The sequence below is a fragment of the Aptenodytes forsteri genome, unplaced genomic scaffold (genome assembly GCF_000699145.1).
Source record: "Aptenodytes forsteri isolate BGI_AS27 unplaced genomic scaffold, ASM69914v1 Scaffold108, whole genome shotgun sequence".
NCBI classification, from domain to species: domain Eukaryota; kingdom Metazoa; phylum Chordata; class Aves; order Sphenisciformes; family Spheniscidae; genus Aptenodytes; species Aptenodytes forsteri.
Window position 1 is genome coordinate 1,237,238 of NW_008794448.1, and position 16,303 is coordinate 1,253,540.

Genomic DNA, 16,303 nt, shown 5'->3' on the forward strand with positions numbered 1-16,303 from the left:
ACGCCTCGCTGTTTAAATAGCCTTTGCGGTCCGTGGGCGTTAGGGGAAGGGTCTCGTTTTGTCCTGAGTGAGGAGAGATTTAATGCCTGTGCTACGTGTGAAAGGGTATGTGCCCCCAGCGTTTTCAGACTAGAGAGGTTTACCAGAGCAGCGCTGCAAAATAAATCGGGCCTGTTACAATACCTGAAAAGTTGCTGACAGTTTCTTGTAGCTGAGCGTTTTAAGTGGTTTTGTGCAAGTGTTCATTTTTTGTGCTGGAAATGCTGCTTTCCTTCCTCTACAGCATAAAGAAGATTGAATGAAGTTGGTTAGGAAGTTCTTGCCACCATAGCTCACGAGTTTTGGTGCAGTGATGGTTGCGGCGAATAGCCTTAAAATACTAGACCTTCATATGTAGCCTCTAGTTATTTGTGAAATTCCTCAATGGGAGCGTAATCATTTGCAATCTGGGGTTCGCGGTCCCGGAAAGATCATGGTATATTTTTTTGCTAGAAGTAACTTAAGAAAAAAAAAATGTTTATTATGTAGCAGTCTACACATCTGAAATTTTTACAGAGAATTGCACCTCTGTTGGAAAAGGTTTAGGCATAAGACCATAAATGATTGAAAAGCATTATTGTTGGCAAACATAATTTTGTTACCTGTAGTTACCGTAAGCTGAAATTTAGTAAGATATTAGTGAAATAAAGTTTGGGGATGGGATGTGTTGTAGAGTTATTGTATCACTACAACTGAAAATGTGTATGTTTAAGCTTTTTTTTATTTTTCTCCCATACAGTTAGCCAATAAATACTGGGCTCCACATGTGAAGAAAAAGTTGTCTTTTGATTCAAAGGTAAATACTTCTACTGGAATTGTGTTAGGATGTAAAAGAATGAGGATCAACCCTTTTCTGACATGCCAGCCTCCAGTGGTGCTTATTTTATATAAGAGTATAGGAGACTGCTTGGAAGGTCAACAGTTCTTTAACACGCTGTAATTATAAACTGTTTGTTGTCTATTTGTAGTTTTTAAATGTAGGCAGTGTTATGAAGGTGTGCTATAGCAGTGCAGTTCTTTTGTATGCTACTTGTTCAGCTTATTTTGGCCAAGAACTTTTGAGAGTGAAAGATTTTTGAGCGTCTCCTTTGAGGTTAAAAGGTGTTTGAGGAGAGGCTACTGTTAGAAATCAAAGAAGGAGAAAAGATGCAGGTATTACTGAACTGTATACTTCTTTCTAAAAGCTTCTTCAGAGAGTTTTGATCAGACAACTTTAGTGCTGTTCTGGTGAATATGTGTGTTTTGAACGTTTAAAATTTGGCCTGATGTGTTTGGTTTTGTGCTGGTTTTCTGTAGTGCGGGGTTCTTAAGTGTTAGGTTTCTTTCCCTTGTGGGTATCTGGCTAAATCTCCCTTTCCAGCCTCAGTTTACTCACTTTCTCTGTAGTATGTACATAAGCAGATGAGTTGCATCTCTGTGTCATGTGATGTCAAAGTGTGCCTACTGCAACAGATAGTGCAGATTCTTTCATTCCTGTTGGAAAAACTAGGTAAAAGTGTCTGGATTTGGTTAAATGTCAGTTAAAAGAAACAGTGACAACAGATGACTGAGTTGGTGCAGACTTGTCTCTTGAAGACTGTTCTTTAAATTTTAACAGTAAGCCAAAGATTAACAATAAAAAGGTTTGCGTATCTGTTTGACTTTTTATATAAAATCTCGGTGAGACGTAGGTTATTCCTTCAGAATAACTTGAATGAAGGTCCTATCAATTCTCTATCATTGCGTGCCTTCTCCTAAGTTGATTCACTGTCTCTGTGAGGATGTATGTCTATGAAGCTCTTGGACTCTGCAGAGCTGAGACATTTTTGATCAAACAGCAGTAAGCAGAGAGTAACTAATTCAGAGTAACTTTGAGTGCATAAGATATCTTAATGCATTTTTAATCACTTTATGAAGTATATAAAATTCTTAACCCTTTTTTTGAAATATGCTTTCCCATAGGTTATTGAAGATGTATATACAAAAGAAATTGTCAGGTCAAAGTAAGTACCCTAGTCACTTTCACTTATAGACAAGCATTCCAACATTATCTGTATTGAAGCGATATCTAATGTTTCATAGAATATTTTAAAATGCATTAACATGTTGAAAGCAGATGAAAATGACTCGAGTGCATTTGAGTCATTTAATCATTATGGTATTTCAAAGTCTGAATATGGCAAAAAGAAAGTTCATGAGCTCATAATCCTTAAATGTGATTGGACATAATACTGTTTGGTTCCTTCATCTGGTAGTCTGTTGTGTTTTGTGTTGCTTTTGTTGTAATTGTTCTAGAAGGCTGGTCCCTTCTTTTGTCACTAAGGCATGTAAAGAAATAAAATCAGTTGAGAGTGTGCTGCTGCTAGCTTTTTGCTCTTTCCCTAATTATTGTTACCAGGTTTATAAAGGGCAAGTCTTATTTCAATGAATTGTAATGTTAGATGGGGGAGACAAAGAATTCAACATAAACTGCATTCTACAACTGTGTGTACAGAAAAGAGTTGTAACCATAGCTGTTTGGAGCTCTTCAGGGGAGTTTGAGCTCTGGAGAGAATTCTGTTTGATTCCTTTTTGAAAATCTAAGAATTGCCATACAGGATCAGAGCAAGCTTCCATTTCCAGTCACTGAGAGACCATTAAGAACTGATTAAATATATAGTCATAGTTTTCCAGAAGACACTTTCAGCTTCTAGCAGTTTATGTCTTCGAGGCTGTTGGAAGCGATGTCTTCGTATTTAAATGATCTAGATGGATTTTTTTTTTTTTAAATGTGAATTTGATTGCTTAATGAACCTGCATGAACTTTAGCTTCCACAGTGTTACAGCAGTTGTTTCTGCATTCAAGTGGTTGCTCTTGCATGGAAATGTCGGGGGCAGAAATAATTCCTAGATGTTTCTACAGGTTTCATTTATATAACAAAATAAGGGAAAATATAGCCATTTTCCATGCAGCTAAGATGTTTATGGGAGGCTTTCTTTCCTGTCTTAATTGATTACTTTTTCCCTTTTAGGTTTGCTATTAGAAAGATAATGCTTCTTGAATTCAGGTAAGCTAATTGGAGTGAAATTTTAAGTTATTTTTTTGTAGGAACCCATGAAGATGAGAAGCAAATGCTGGGCAGTAAGTCAGTTTCAACGTAGTATACTAATTTCTTCCTACTTACTAAAGCCTTGAATTGTGTACCTAGGAAAATTAAGTAAGGAGAGCTTAATTTGAGGAGGAAATAATTTCATTAGCATAAGTAACATATCAGAGTATCTTGTTTTATAATTCTGAATTTCTAATGTAAGCGAAGCACCGAAGAATAGAGTGTGAATGAAAGAGGTGAAAAACTTGGGTCTGTTATTTGGAATGTGTCATTAAGCCTTAAATCAGAACTCACAGAAGTCAGAGGAAGTTTTTGGATTAAGTCTCTTACTGTGAGGGTAAAAACGAATTGTGCTGCAGCAGCATCACTAACATTTTCTTCACTTGAAAAGAAATGGAAATCTGTTTAGAAGATTCTTACAGCTATTTCAGACTTTCCTGGAAGAACTTCTAAAGCATGGCTAAAATGATGTAAAATAAACATTTGCAGTATTTACATATTTAGAAACACAATATTTAGTGTTCTGTTTGGCTCTGTTTTATCTCTCAAATCTTACGAGCAGATAGAATGAGACAGTTTTGAGATAGATTCTTTGTTTGAAAAGGCTGCAAAGGTATCGGTAGTACCACTAACTAGAAAAGTAGGAGAAACTTCCCTCTGTCTTTATTAGAAAAGGCAGAAGAGAAAATGTAAGCTATGGTTTGGGGGTTGACACTAACAAATGGCATGCTGGTAGCATGACTTCTGGAATTTGTATGCCAGCAGTACTATGGAGTTAGAGGTTTTTAGCCTTTCTGTGAACATTCTTAATGTTACCAGCCGGTAATGGAACTAAGTACCATAGCCCCATCTACTGCCATTTGTCCTGTAAGTCATTTTCTTTCTTTCCTTCCCCCCACCTCCCCATCTGTCTGTCAAACTCTCCTGTCTTCACACACATGAGATTTTCCTGTCTTTCATTCTTGCTTACATACGTTTATCCTCACTTGGGGGCATAACAGTATTTTTACTAAAACGTATTGAAGTTTATTGGAATTCCTGGGTGAAATGAAGTATGGAGTTCTGTGGATTTTGTGGGGTTTTTCCCCCTCCTGTTGGCAGATCCAAGCTCTTGGGAAGCAGCATGTATTTCATTTTGTATATGCCTATGAAGTTATCTCAGCTCCATCTGCAGCTACGCATTCTGGCTGAGCTCCCGGGAAGCAGAAATCCCTGTCTAACCATTACTGAGCCTTTTGCTCCTGGTTACATACAACTTCTCACTGTCTTTTTTCCCTCTGTCTCTGATACTCAGCTTACGTGAAATTATTGAAGTAGCTTACTGTAAGACATCAGAAAAGTAAGCTGTGGAAAAAAGTAAATAGGTGAAACTGAGTTGGCCCATGAGGGGCCAAACAAACGTTAGAGCTGACATTAAGAGAAAGGAATGAATGAGCAGCTTGTTTAGGAAGAAACAAGACTTTCCACTTCCTGGTGGCAGTTGTTAAAGTAGCACAAGGTGCAAATGTACTGTTGAATGTGATGGATTTAGGGATTGCCTCCTCAGGAGTAACTATCCTGCATAGTTCCAAGAGGAATTTAAAAGAGGGAGACAGTTGTTTGTCCAAATAGCCTCTCATCTCTAAGATGTAATTTTAAGAGTTTCTTCTATGAGAAATGTGCCATATTAATGAAGAAGAAATGCTCATTGCTGGGAATCTGCTATTTTCCAGTGTCCAGTAATTTTTTTTCACCTTCTTGAAAACACTTAATCACTCCCCTAATATTCAATGCTTTGTTTTAGTCTCACTGTAATTTAATTTTTTTATTGCCTTTATATGATTGCAAGCATAAAATGTCTCTAGATGATTTCTGATTTTTTTTATAAAAAAGGGTATTTAATAATACAAATACTGTTATACAGTAGTTGTCCTTTGCATCTTATGCTAGGAAATGCTGCATGTGACATTCATTGTACAAGTGAAGTTTTTTCTTTTTTTTCTCTTTTTGGAAAATCAACATGAATTCATATTCTGACTTTGTACTGAGCTGTGGCTACTTGTTACATTTGAAAACCCTCTGGTGAATGTGTCTTCCTGATAAGAAACTCATCTGTCTCTTGTAGCAGTTACCGAGTCTAACAAGTTTTGCTGCAGTGACCTAGATGGAGAGGTAACTTCAGGAACTACTCAAAACTATAAAGATGGCTTTAAGAAGGAGGAAGAGAACTCCCGTGGATAACTGCTCTTTCAAATGAGTGACAGATTATGTGGGTGGCAGCAACTAATGAAATATTCTTTGTCTTTTCACAGCCAGTACCTTGAAAATTATCTATGGATGAATTATTCTCCAAAGGTGTCCAGTAAGGCATACTTAATGTCAATCTGCTGTATGGTGAATGAGAAGTTCAGAGAGAATGTCCCTGCGTGGGAGGTAACCAATTTCAATTACAGCTAGAATTGACTTTGATCTATAAGTCGCAGCTTTTGCGGTATGCTCACTTATACTGACAGAAGGTAGCAAAGCTTGTCGTGTTAAAAGTAAATGGTACCTCAGCTGGAATGTCTCATATGGTGTTTTCAAGTGTGTGTTCTTTTCAGAGAAAGCAATAGATGGATGAAAAATCCCCTGATTCCTTCCAGTGCACGAGTCCTTTGTTTCGCTCTGTGATGCCTTTACATCATCAGCAGCATTTGCTTTTTTGGCACTTGACAAAAGTCTGGCATTTGCAGAGAAGTTCTTGCTCTGATACTGAAAGAAAAAAGGATTTTTATATCTGTGGACATAAGGAGGCACCACTGGGAGTCTAACATTTTATCCAATAGTGTCTTGCTTAAATCCTGTGAATATGGTTTTGTAGCTTTCTTGCATGAGATTTTATACTAAGATAATCTCTTATTCTGCTTCCGTGTGTACTGTTTTTTGTAGTAATCAGTTCAGAACTAATTTAGTGTTTCTACAAACAGTCCAGTTCTCACAGGCCTTCTCAACAACATGAGCCTAGTTAGAAATTATATGCAAGCATTATTTCAGAAGCACACTTACTCCAATAATAGTGCCATTACTTCAGTGGTGGCAAAGCACAGAGGATTAATAACTTGCACGTGTCTGTGCCTTTTTTTTGGTTCTGGCATAGCTACTAGAAGCATAAATGACAGGTGCGTGTTACTTTGCAAGCAGCTTAGTTAAATCTGTTATTTGGTATGTGGCTGCCTTTGTAAAGAAACCGTTTCATCTCCAAGATTATTCGGTTTATCTTTTTCTGGCTGAGATAGCTGAATGGGAGTTCCACAACTGTAATTAATCTCTGGTGGCTTTTACCTGCTCGCTTTTTGCAGATCACTAAACAGCTGCCATAGCTTTCGCCAAAATCTACCAATTCTCTTCCAACCTGTGTCATTTTACAGTAATTCTGTGCAATCACCGGTTGAGCATTCCCACAGCACAATCCACTCCACTTGTGCTTCTTGTTCAGTTTGTCCTGTGCATCACCTGTGTAAGACCTCGCAGAAGGTGGTAGTCCCACTAAGAGCACTCCCGTAGTGTGAGGATCCCTGGTCAGGAGGATATCATTAGTCTGTTTTGTTTGTGCTGCCTGGTCAGAATAAATGAAAAAGAGAAAAACTAATCCTTCCTTTTATAGATTTAAATGGATTTAGAGAACTTAAGCTATGTTATGTGAATGAAGATTGAAATGATTTGTATCAACCTGACTGAAAATCAACTTCCTCTTCTATTCCTAGACATTCAAAAGAAAGCCAGAACACTTTCCCTTCTTTTTCAAATGCATATTGGAAGCATCGCTGGTTGAAAATGACAGTGAATACTCTCTGCATGAACAGACAGTCCTGCTACTTTTCCTTGATCACTGCTTCAATAGTTTGGTATGTTAAAAGTAACTGTAATACTTCCAGTGTGCTTATGCTGTTCTGTGTTAATAGGAGTTTAGTTTGAGCAATTTCTTCTTATGAGACAGATGAAGCAAAATTCCCATTTAAGGAAGAAGATGGTAACGGAGGGCTTTTACCCCTCTTTTTGACTCTTGCTTTATCTCTCTCATTGCGTTTGCTTTTCTCTGACACAGGGTCATAAAAGAGACTTGAAATTGGAGGGTTGGCACTTACTGCAATTTAAAGACATATATCCAGACTTATATTTAAAATGGTGCTTAAAAAATATGTATTTATATTTGAAAAGGTGCTTTACACTTACATACTGCAGATTACTTATTACTGTGCTCTTTTTAGTTTGGCTGGGAAATTGCACAAAATTATTTCCATTAACTATTGAGAAAGACAGTAATTCTTTCACTTTTGAAACCACGTTTAGATGATATTTCTATCTGCACTTCTCTTGAGCTAGTTTTAAGAAAGCGTTGGACTAAGTTGTATTCTCAATCTATAGTAAAAACACAGTTATAGATCCTAATGAGCAAGTGTGGAGAATAATTTGCAATTACCTGTTATGTAAAACAGTACCCTGTTACCTCTCTTGCTTTTACCTTTTTCTTTACTTACATTGCACACAGGATGTATCAGTCAAAATTAGGGTCTGCACAAGTAAAGAACAAAATCATCTCTCGCAGACAAAACAGTTTAGAAAGTGTATGATTTGGTTTTGGAATTAGGAATGATTGTGGGAGCCAGTAATCATCCTGAACCTTATGTGTATAGTTTATTGAGGTAGTGTTTTTCTGTAGTGGTCATGGTACAACGGATCTTCATTTTAAAGGAGGGTTTAATAGTGACTGTATGGAATCCTGCTTGCAGAGCGTGTTTCTCTTATAACATGATATGGAAGCCAGTAAAAAAGTGCTTGTAAAAGCGTACTGCTATTAGAAGCTGTGCTTCTTTGTGAAATGCAGAACAGGATAGTCACAGTAGTGTTTTAAGTAAGGAGCACTGAAGTGTGAAGTTTCAGAATGCTGAGAATGGAGTATTTGTCCATGAAGACATATTTAAGATATTATTAGAAGTTTTTCAGTAGTTTAGGAAAGAAAGAAAACTTTGTGGATCCAGATCACAGGCAGAGTTAGAGAGAGAACACTTGAAACAACAGTTGAAGTTACATGAATTATAGAGAAAATTAGTTATTTCAGATAATGGGAAGAGTGTAGATGAAGTAGGAAAAACTTGATAAGGGCTTCAGGAAAGAAAGAATAGAGTAAAAACAAATAGAGAAAGCACAGTAAGACAATTCAGTTCAAGAATGAGAAATGACTGAAGAAGGAACATCAGTTCTCATCAGCTTCTGTGCTAAAAATACTTACATGAATGGGGCCCCTGCTGAAGTACTAAGATCTGACAGAATCCATGAAAAGAACCTAAAATGCGAAAGTCATCAACAGTTTTAAGTGTCACTGGGTAGGGCTATTGTGCAGTTTCCTGTTAGGAAATTGGGAAATCTAATACAACAACATAGACATTTTTGTCAAATGGTAATGTACATTGATGTATTTTGTAAGACAGGCACATCAGAAAAAATAAGAATTTTGGAAAAAACATTTTCTGTCTGTAACTTTCTAACAGGAAGTGGATTTGATCAGAGGTCAAGTGCAGCAGCTCATTTCCTTACCAATGTGGATGGCTCTACAACCGGTAAGCATAACACTGTAAACTGGCAAAGCAATGTTCTAGGCATTATCCAAGTCCCGTAAAGTGAACTTTTATGGAATACTGTTATGGAAGTCTAATATTTAAGGCTGCCTGCATTGCTATGGAATTATAAAATTTTGTGTGCTTGGTAAAATTATCTTTATTGTTTGTTGCAAATTTGCATGTGATTGTAATTATTAATTAATTATGAATTTTTTCATAAAACTAAGCTTTGTCGCTGACAGCTTCTTCAAGCTATAATTTGTAGACAAGGCCATGAGATCACAGGGACTGGGGAACGGAGCTGACATCTAGCCATGGCTAGACTCTCTGTAGCAGTATTACATTATTGTTTTACGGTGATACTTGCTGAGATTAGTCTGAGACAGCTATTTCAGTTTGTTATATATTTTTTTCTTTTTTAATAAGAAGGCTGGATTGTATTTTTATCTCTCGTGAATACAAGGATTCTTGGTGACTGAATAACAACTTAACATTTCAGAAAAGGCTGGAACAAGAGCTGAAAAAGACACCAAAACTAAGAAAATTCTGGAATCTAATTAAGAAAAATGATGAGAAAACGGATGAGGAGACAAGAAAGCAGTATGTTACAGAAACCTTTTTTCCTGTTAAATCCAAAGCCCTTAATGCATTCATTGTGTTTCAGCTAAAATAAATTGTTTCAATAAAAAAATGTGTGTGTTAAAAAAAACTGTGAAGAAGGCAAATAAGGATTGATCATATGTGGTCTCCTGGAAACTATTTTGCTTTCCAGTATTCCTTGTGCAAAATACTGTTATAGAACTCTAATATTTTATTTGATTGGTGAATTTGTGATACCAAATCTTAGAGCTATAGGATGAAAGCCATAAGAGAATATTCATGTAGTTACTTGTATTTTTTCATGACCTTTAGCAAATGTTTCGCTCTTAAGCAAATAGCTTCTGCAAGTATTTGAATAAATTTGTGTGTATCTCACCAAAGTTAAATGTTCCAATACTTTTGTGTTGCAATGTGGTAAGGTGTAGATGGCGACATACTTCTCTTCCTTGACTCAGTAGAAGCATGGGTTGTTAATCAGTTCTGTGCCTAAAAATGTAGACTCTGCTAATTTGTCTGCCTGAGTGCAGAGAGAAGAGTTATCATCTAAGCAGTTTAGGTGTGTTTCAAAGCAACCTGCTACCATTATATAAATTTAAAGCAGCTAACTTTGTATTAGTGAAAGATATGAGGTACTTCTAGTCTGCATTTAAGTAATATTAATACTTTTGTCATATGTCTGATTTTAGAGCGTATCGGGAGAGAAGATTTCTTTCACAGCTCATTCAGAAATTCATTTCTGTGCTAAAATCAATACCTGTCTCAGGTAACTGTGGTTCTTATGTTACTTTGTTATCTGGTAATCTGTCTTAAATTCTTTTCTGTTGCTGAAGCAACTGCTCCTTAGGATACCAACCTGAGGTTGGAGACCTTATCTGGATGAGTTTTTAGTGAAATCCATGCCTGTCTGCATGGACTTCATGTCAAAATTAGTATTCAAATCTGTATATGCTTTAAAAGTGAAATAGCAGAAAGCTACTTTAAACCTCTTTTTCTGTTCAGTATAGACTTAAAAAAAATATTTCTGGGTACTGATATTCTTTATTGTGTGCTACAGCCGCCTTACAGCATTAAAGCATTGCATACATACTTAGATGCCTTGTTAAACAGGTGGTATAAATGCATATGATAAAGCTCTATTCTGTCAGTACTGTTGATTTACAGTAAGAACAAAAGCCTAAGTGAAGTGAAATTCTGTAAGATCTGACTGCTCTTGATTTATAAGTCATTGTGACAAGCAAAATTATATGCTTACCTGATTTAGAAAGGAAAAGTGTTTGTACAGGAAGGTGTTAGCCTTTTGACAAAAAAGGCTTATTATGCTCTAAGTACAGCACAATGTGGGTGAAATCACTTCCCAGAGTCCTGCTTTTGCTCTTAAACTCTTAGCAAACTTCAGCTCTTAACTGAGCTGTAAGGGGAAATTCTGTGTATTGTGGCTTCCTCAGAAAGGATACCTATCCCCTCTGTTTTCCCCATTATGCAAGACCTGTTTTAGGAAGATTTACATTAACAGTTCTTTGGAGGCTTTAGGAAGTAGATACTCATTAAAGCAGACCTAGTGTTGTGTTTTGACATGATTCTAAAGGCTTCTTAGTAGTCACCACTGAGTAGCTTTGAATATTGTCAAGGCCTTTTGCACACACCTTGATTGCAGCTTTTAAAGAGGTATTTTTGAGTACCTGGAGTTAAAAGTCCTTAAGAAGCTTAGCAGGCCATTGGTATCTTGTGGAAGTGTGTGTTTTTGTATGACACATTGGCTGTTTTTTTTTCAGAGTGCATAAAATCACTCCTGAAACTCTGGTTCCATTACTTTCTTATATCCAAGAAATTTCTGGTTTGCAATGAAAGAAAGGATTGTTTCAGAAAAAGAGAAGAATGTGCTAGTTAACCCTTAAATCTTGTTAAAAGCTAATACTAGTATATTAGTAGCATTTATTACATTTTTAAAGAATAGTTCAAGTACAAATATATTGTGGTGTGGATCAATTGCAAAAAACCCCTATTTTTTTTCTATCTAGGTCCTATCTCTATGGACAAAGTTCATTATTGTGAGAGATTCATTGAACTCATGCTAGATCTTGAGGTAAGTTATTAAATTGTTTCAACCTGTTTCCAGGTGTACTTTTCTAGGTTTTAAATGCATAAAGTCATTATTACAGCCTTATTCCAGTTAGCAGGTGGTTATGTCACAGTTGTGCACTTAGTTGCTTAATAGTGGTTTTCCATCTGTGTCCTGGTTTCAGCTGGGATAGTTAATTTTCTTCATAGTAGCTAGTATGGGTCTATGTTTTGGATTTGTGCTGGGAACAGTGTTGATAACACAGGGATGTTTTCGTTACTGCTGAGCAGTGCTGACACAGAGTCAAGGCCTTGTCTGCCTCTCACCCCACCCCACCAGCGAGTAGGCTGGGGGTGCACAAGAAGTTGGGAGGGGACGCGGCTGGGACAGCTGACCCCAACTGACCAAAGGGATATTCCATACAATATGACGTCATGTCTAGCATATAAACTAGGGGAGAAGCTGGCTGGGGGTCCGCTGCTTGGGAACTGGTTGGACATCAGTCAGCGGGTGGTGGGCAATTGCATTGTGCATCACTTGTTTTGTATATTCTTTTATCATTATTATTATTTTCCCTTTCTGTCCTATTAAATTGTCTTTATCTCAACCCACGAGTTTTACCTTGCCCCCCCTCCCCCCGCCCAGTGCTCTCCCTCATCCTACTGGGGGGCAGCAAGTGAATGGCTGTGTGGTGTGTAGCTGCCTGCTGGGTTAAACTGCAACAATCTGTAAATAGGAGGTTGTAGCAGTGCATCCGCATTGGGAACTGCCTGGTAATGTTTACAAACCAGATGAACTGTTAGAGAAAGCTAGCATCTTAAATTGCTCAGTGAAGACTGTTAATTGGAGTAGTGGTAATAATTCTGGCAATTGATGAAAATGTGTGACACTTTATCTGCTAGGAATAACCCAGAAGTATTCTTCCCAATGCATAATAGGTCATTTAAAGTATCTTTTGTGTTGTAGGGTATAATCCCAGAAAGCGTCAGTAGTTCTGAAATGGACACTATTTCTATTTGACTAGAATTCATTATTTAGAAGTAACAGTTCTGGTGATCTAGGTTTGTTACAGAGTAATAGGAGGCCAAACAAGATTTTGTGAAATTTTTCAGCAGATGCTGAGAAAGTGGGACAATTTTAAGCTTCGCAGTACCAGAATTAAAAATAAAAGACATTCATTTACAATCTCTCACAGAGTAGCAATTTATTTAAAATAACTTCTGATTTAGAAGACATTCTGAAATAAGAGCTTTCTGAAATAGTAAGCATTGGGAACTTTAAAATGGTTTGATCCTGAACTCATACAGGCTAACTGTCCTCTGCTAAATCATTTAAGTAGCCTGTGCTTGTAGTTGCAATAGAATGAATTCTTTAAATTGGAGCTTGTGGTCTTACGGATATAATATACTCTCATAAGAGAAAATATGTATTTGAAGTTAAACTTAAGTCTGTGTGGTAGCCGAAATGTTTAGAGGCAGTACGTTTAATGTTGTTTCTCGCTAGGTATTACAGGAAGGTTAGAATTCAGACAGTTTATGAAGCTTGTTTAAATGACTGGAACAAGCAAATGAGGAATTAGCTGTAAATCCAAGCCTTTTTGCCTCGGTAGCATGTACTGTGTTAATGGGCTCTTTTTACCTATGTCGAGGCCTTTTTCAGAATATTTGTTTCGTATTACAGTATATAGACTGCCATCAAAACTTGGTGATTTGATAATTTGAAAGGAATGACTCCATAGAATGTTCTTCTGGTTTTCTGAGTTAGTTTGTTGTAATTATTGTGCAGGGCCATTAACATTTTCTACTACAGATTCTTCTATTTTTTTTCATCTTAGTTCTAAACACCACGTTGATGCTTTTTGGCATTCTAAATTCAGTCTGTAGATTCCACCGAGAACAACTCATTTTTCTCTTGAATTGTTAAGGTGTACTTCTGTAAGCTGTTGAACAGTTGCTACGTATAGCAGCTTAAGCTATTTACATTGAGATGAAATGATCTCTTGTTTTGTTTACAAAAAGCTTTTATAGATTTTTAATTAGGATTTGAAAAATTCTTAGATCTAAATTGAGTATTTTACAAAGAATAGAAGATACCTTATTTAGAAGAAACACAGTTTGCAGTCTTGAGAAAGACAAGCTTAAAATTAATAAAATGAGTATAGAAAACAAACATTTAAAACAATGTTGCCGCAGTTTGACATATCTTTTGTAGCACACAGTCATTATGTAGACACTTACTAGTAGAACAATTGCTTTATTTAATTAACTTATTGCTGGCAGGATGCAATCTCACTAATGGCAAGTTTGTGTTGTGCTCCCAGTCCTATAAAAGGCTGTGTTCATAGCAGCCTACCTGCATAAAACCAGTGTCTTGGCATACATAAATGCTGTTTTAATATGAGAACCTCTGTTAAGGTATTAGATATGTAAATAACTGTGCAGCAATCTATCATGATATGCCTTCTTGAAATGGAAAATTATGAGAAACCAGGATTTCTTACCTTTTGAAGAATTGCTTGTACTAACATGAGGTTGTTTACCACAGGCTTTGCTTCCCACGCGGCGCTGGTTTAATACAGTGTTGGATGACTCCCATCTTGTTGTTCACTGTTACCTGTCCAGTCTTGCTAAAAGAGAGAAGGAGGGTCATCTCTTCTGCCAGGTGAGATACAAAGTTGTTGAAAATAACTTCTTCATTCTGATGCGGCTCTGAATACTGCAATTGTTTTGTTTTATATTTGTTTGTTAAGACAGGTTTTTCTGATGGATGCAAACTACATGTTTGTTTAAATCCTTCAGACAGTAGTTCTTTCTTACCTGTACCTATGTGTGTGACTGCTCTTACATTTCTGGCTCTGTTTTTGAACAGTTCTTAAAAGTACAACCTAGAAGACAGTGCAGCTTCTGGCATGCTTTACCCCATGTATAGCAGAAGTTGTCACCGATGCATTCTTCTGTGCTTCATTTTGACCTCAGACTGTTCTACAGTGCAGCTGTTTTTCACTACTGTCCTTCAGTTTACTCAGTCATAGACAGTATATTGTTTTTTATGGCAGGATCTGAAGATCTCTCCCCTTTCCTGCATCTCAGCTGCTTTTCCTGCTGCTTGTCCCCCATCTCTGGCATTTGTTCAGTTTCTCTGAGGGTCAGTATTGATGGAACACAAAGCCAGCAGCACATCTGAATAATTTTCTTCTTCCGAGTTAAATAAGCTCATTGAAAGGTAGGATGAATTCCAGAGGTGGCATCAGAGAGGGCAGGAGGGAGCAAGACCTCTGCCTTTTGGTAGCAGCAAGCCATAAGTTGGGTTCAATATCTCAGTGAACCTCTGGCTAGGTCATCTTAGTGCAGTTAGTTAGTTTCAAGTCCTAGTATGTAAAAGAAACCGCATTGGTTGTGGACTGTGCTGTAATTTCTATGGCTTGTAGATGAGATACCTAAACAAAATTATTTTGTGCATCAGCCAAGTATAAAATTTAGATACCACTCCTTAGTCCGTTTCTTCAGGAACTTTGAGGAGCTCGTTTGTGCATGGTGCCCAGATTTGTCCTCTTAAGTTGTGTTTTTGCTTGTGGTAGGGTTTCTTTTATTGTTAATCCACTAATTTATATGGATGATGTCTCAGCTTTTAGATATGCTTAAATTCTACACTGGCTTTGAAATCAACGATCAGACTGGAAATGCTTTGACAGAGAATGAGATGACAACAATTCACTACGACAGAATTACTTCTTTACAGGTGGGCAGGTGGCAAAGTGCTTATGGGAGGGAATGGATTTGGTTTTGTTGTTTTAGTCTAATTTGCATCTGGAACAGGCATTCAGTCATTTCCCAAAGCAAACCCCTTATTTTTCCTATTGAGTTACAGGAATAGTTTTAACTTGACTTCCTATACTATATCGAAGACACTAATGCTGCACTGTTATGTATCTGGCTATGACTAAACAATAAGCTCTAGCAAAACACCACTTTTGATTTGATATTGTCGAGATGAACTGCTCCCATTAAATCTATTCAGAAGGGAAAATTAAGTGCCATAGGAACTTAACTTATGATTATGCAGTAGGTGGCACCATTTCTTCAAGATCAGTACACACGTATGGTAGCAATAGTGGTCCCTTGTACATAAGAGACAAAATAAAAATTCACATTACTTGTAGTCATATAAAGATAGTTACACTTTTCAGAATTTTTCCCATCAGTTTTAACAAAAAAATTCAAGGAAGCATGGTTAAATTAAACTTGTTCCTTGTTTTTCTCAGTTGTCTCCAAGGCTATATGTCTGCCCCTTCATATTTTATTTTAATGACAGAACAAATGCTGATAGGAGGGTGTATAAAAAAGGTACTGTGTTGCAAGCACAGGAGTAACAAATAGGTGGTGCTAACTAAGAAAAATGGAGATTTCACCTGGTTTTTATTTCTGTCCTGGTAGAGTCCACAGGGTGCTACGTGTTATGAATCAGAAGCAGCTATCTTTTGTATAAATATTTAGATTGTTACTAAATTGTTTCATTAATATGCTTAATTCAGTTTTTGGGTGTGGGTCTTTTTGTAGAGAGCAGCATTTGCACATTTCCCGGAGTTATATGACTTTGCACTCTCAAATGTAGCTGCAGTAGATACTCGTGATTCATTAGTGAAGTTATTTGGACCCCTTAGGTAAGTTATCAAAATGAAATTAACATGAAATTGAAATTCTTTGTTCTCAGTATGTTTTAATTTAACAAATTAGCCTTTTTTCTTTCTGACTTCTCATGTGTTTTTCTTATGTGACTTCTCAAGTCTTTCTGACTTGTCATGGTGCCTTTACATCTGCTGAAATAGGGAGACAGGGAGAGTTTGCATCCACTAGTAGTGAAGTATAGAATCATAGAATCATTAAGGTTGGAAAAGACCTCTAAGAACATTGAGTCCAACCGTCAACCCAACACCACCATGTCCACTAAACCATGTCCCTAAG

The 16,303-nt window shown here is 36.9% G+C and overlaps 1 protein-coding gene across 1 annotated transcript in view; it reads left to right on the forward strand.

Annotated features, from left to right (window-relative positions):
* Window positions 1–16,303, forward strand: part of AQR (aquarius intron-binding spliceosomal factor) — a 67,587-nt gene that overhangs the window by 4,908 nt on the left and 46,376 nt on the right. Inside the window, exons 3-14 of the mRNA XM_019474883.1 lie at window positions 779–835; window positions 1,981–2,021; window positions 3,030–3,065; window positions 5,399–5,519; window positions 6,830–6,970; window positions 8,615–8,683; window positions 9,183–9,283; window positions 9,970–10,046; window positions 11,302–11,366; window positions 13,887–14,003; window positions 14,967–15,080; window positions 15,899–16,002. Coding sequence (XP_019330428.1) covers window positions 779–835; window positions 1,981–2,021; window positions 3,030–3,065; window positions 5,399–5,519; window positions 6,830–6,970; window positions 8,615–8,683; window positions 9,183–9,283; window positions 9,970–10,046; window positions 11,302–11,366; window positions 13,887–14,003; window positions 14,967–15,080; window positions 15,899–16,002 — 1,043 coding nt within the window. The remainder of the gene's footprint in view (window positions 1–778; window positions 836–1,980; window positions 2,022–3,029; window positions 3,066–5,398; window positions 5,520–6,829; window positions 6,971–8,614; window positions 8,684–9,182; window positions 9,284–9,969; window positions 10,047–11,301; window positions 11,367–13,886; window positions 14,004–14,966; window positions 15,081–15,898; window positions 16,003–16,303) is intronic.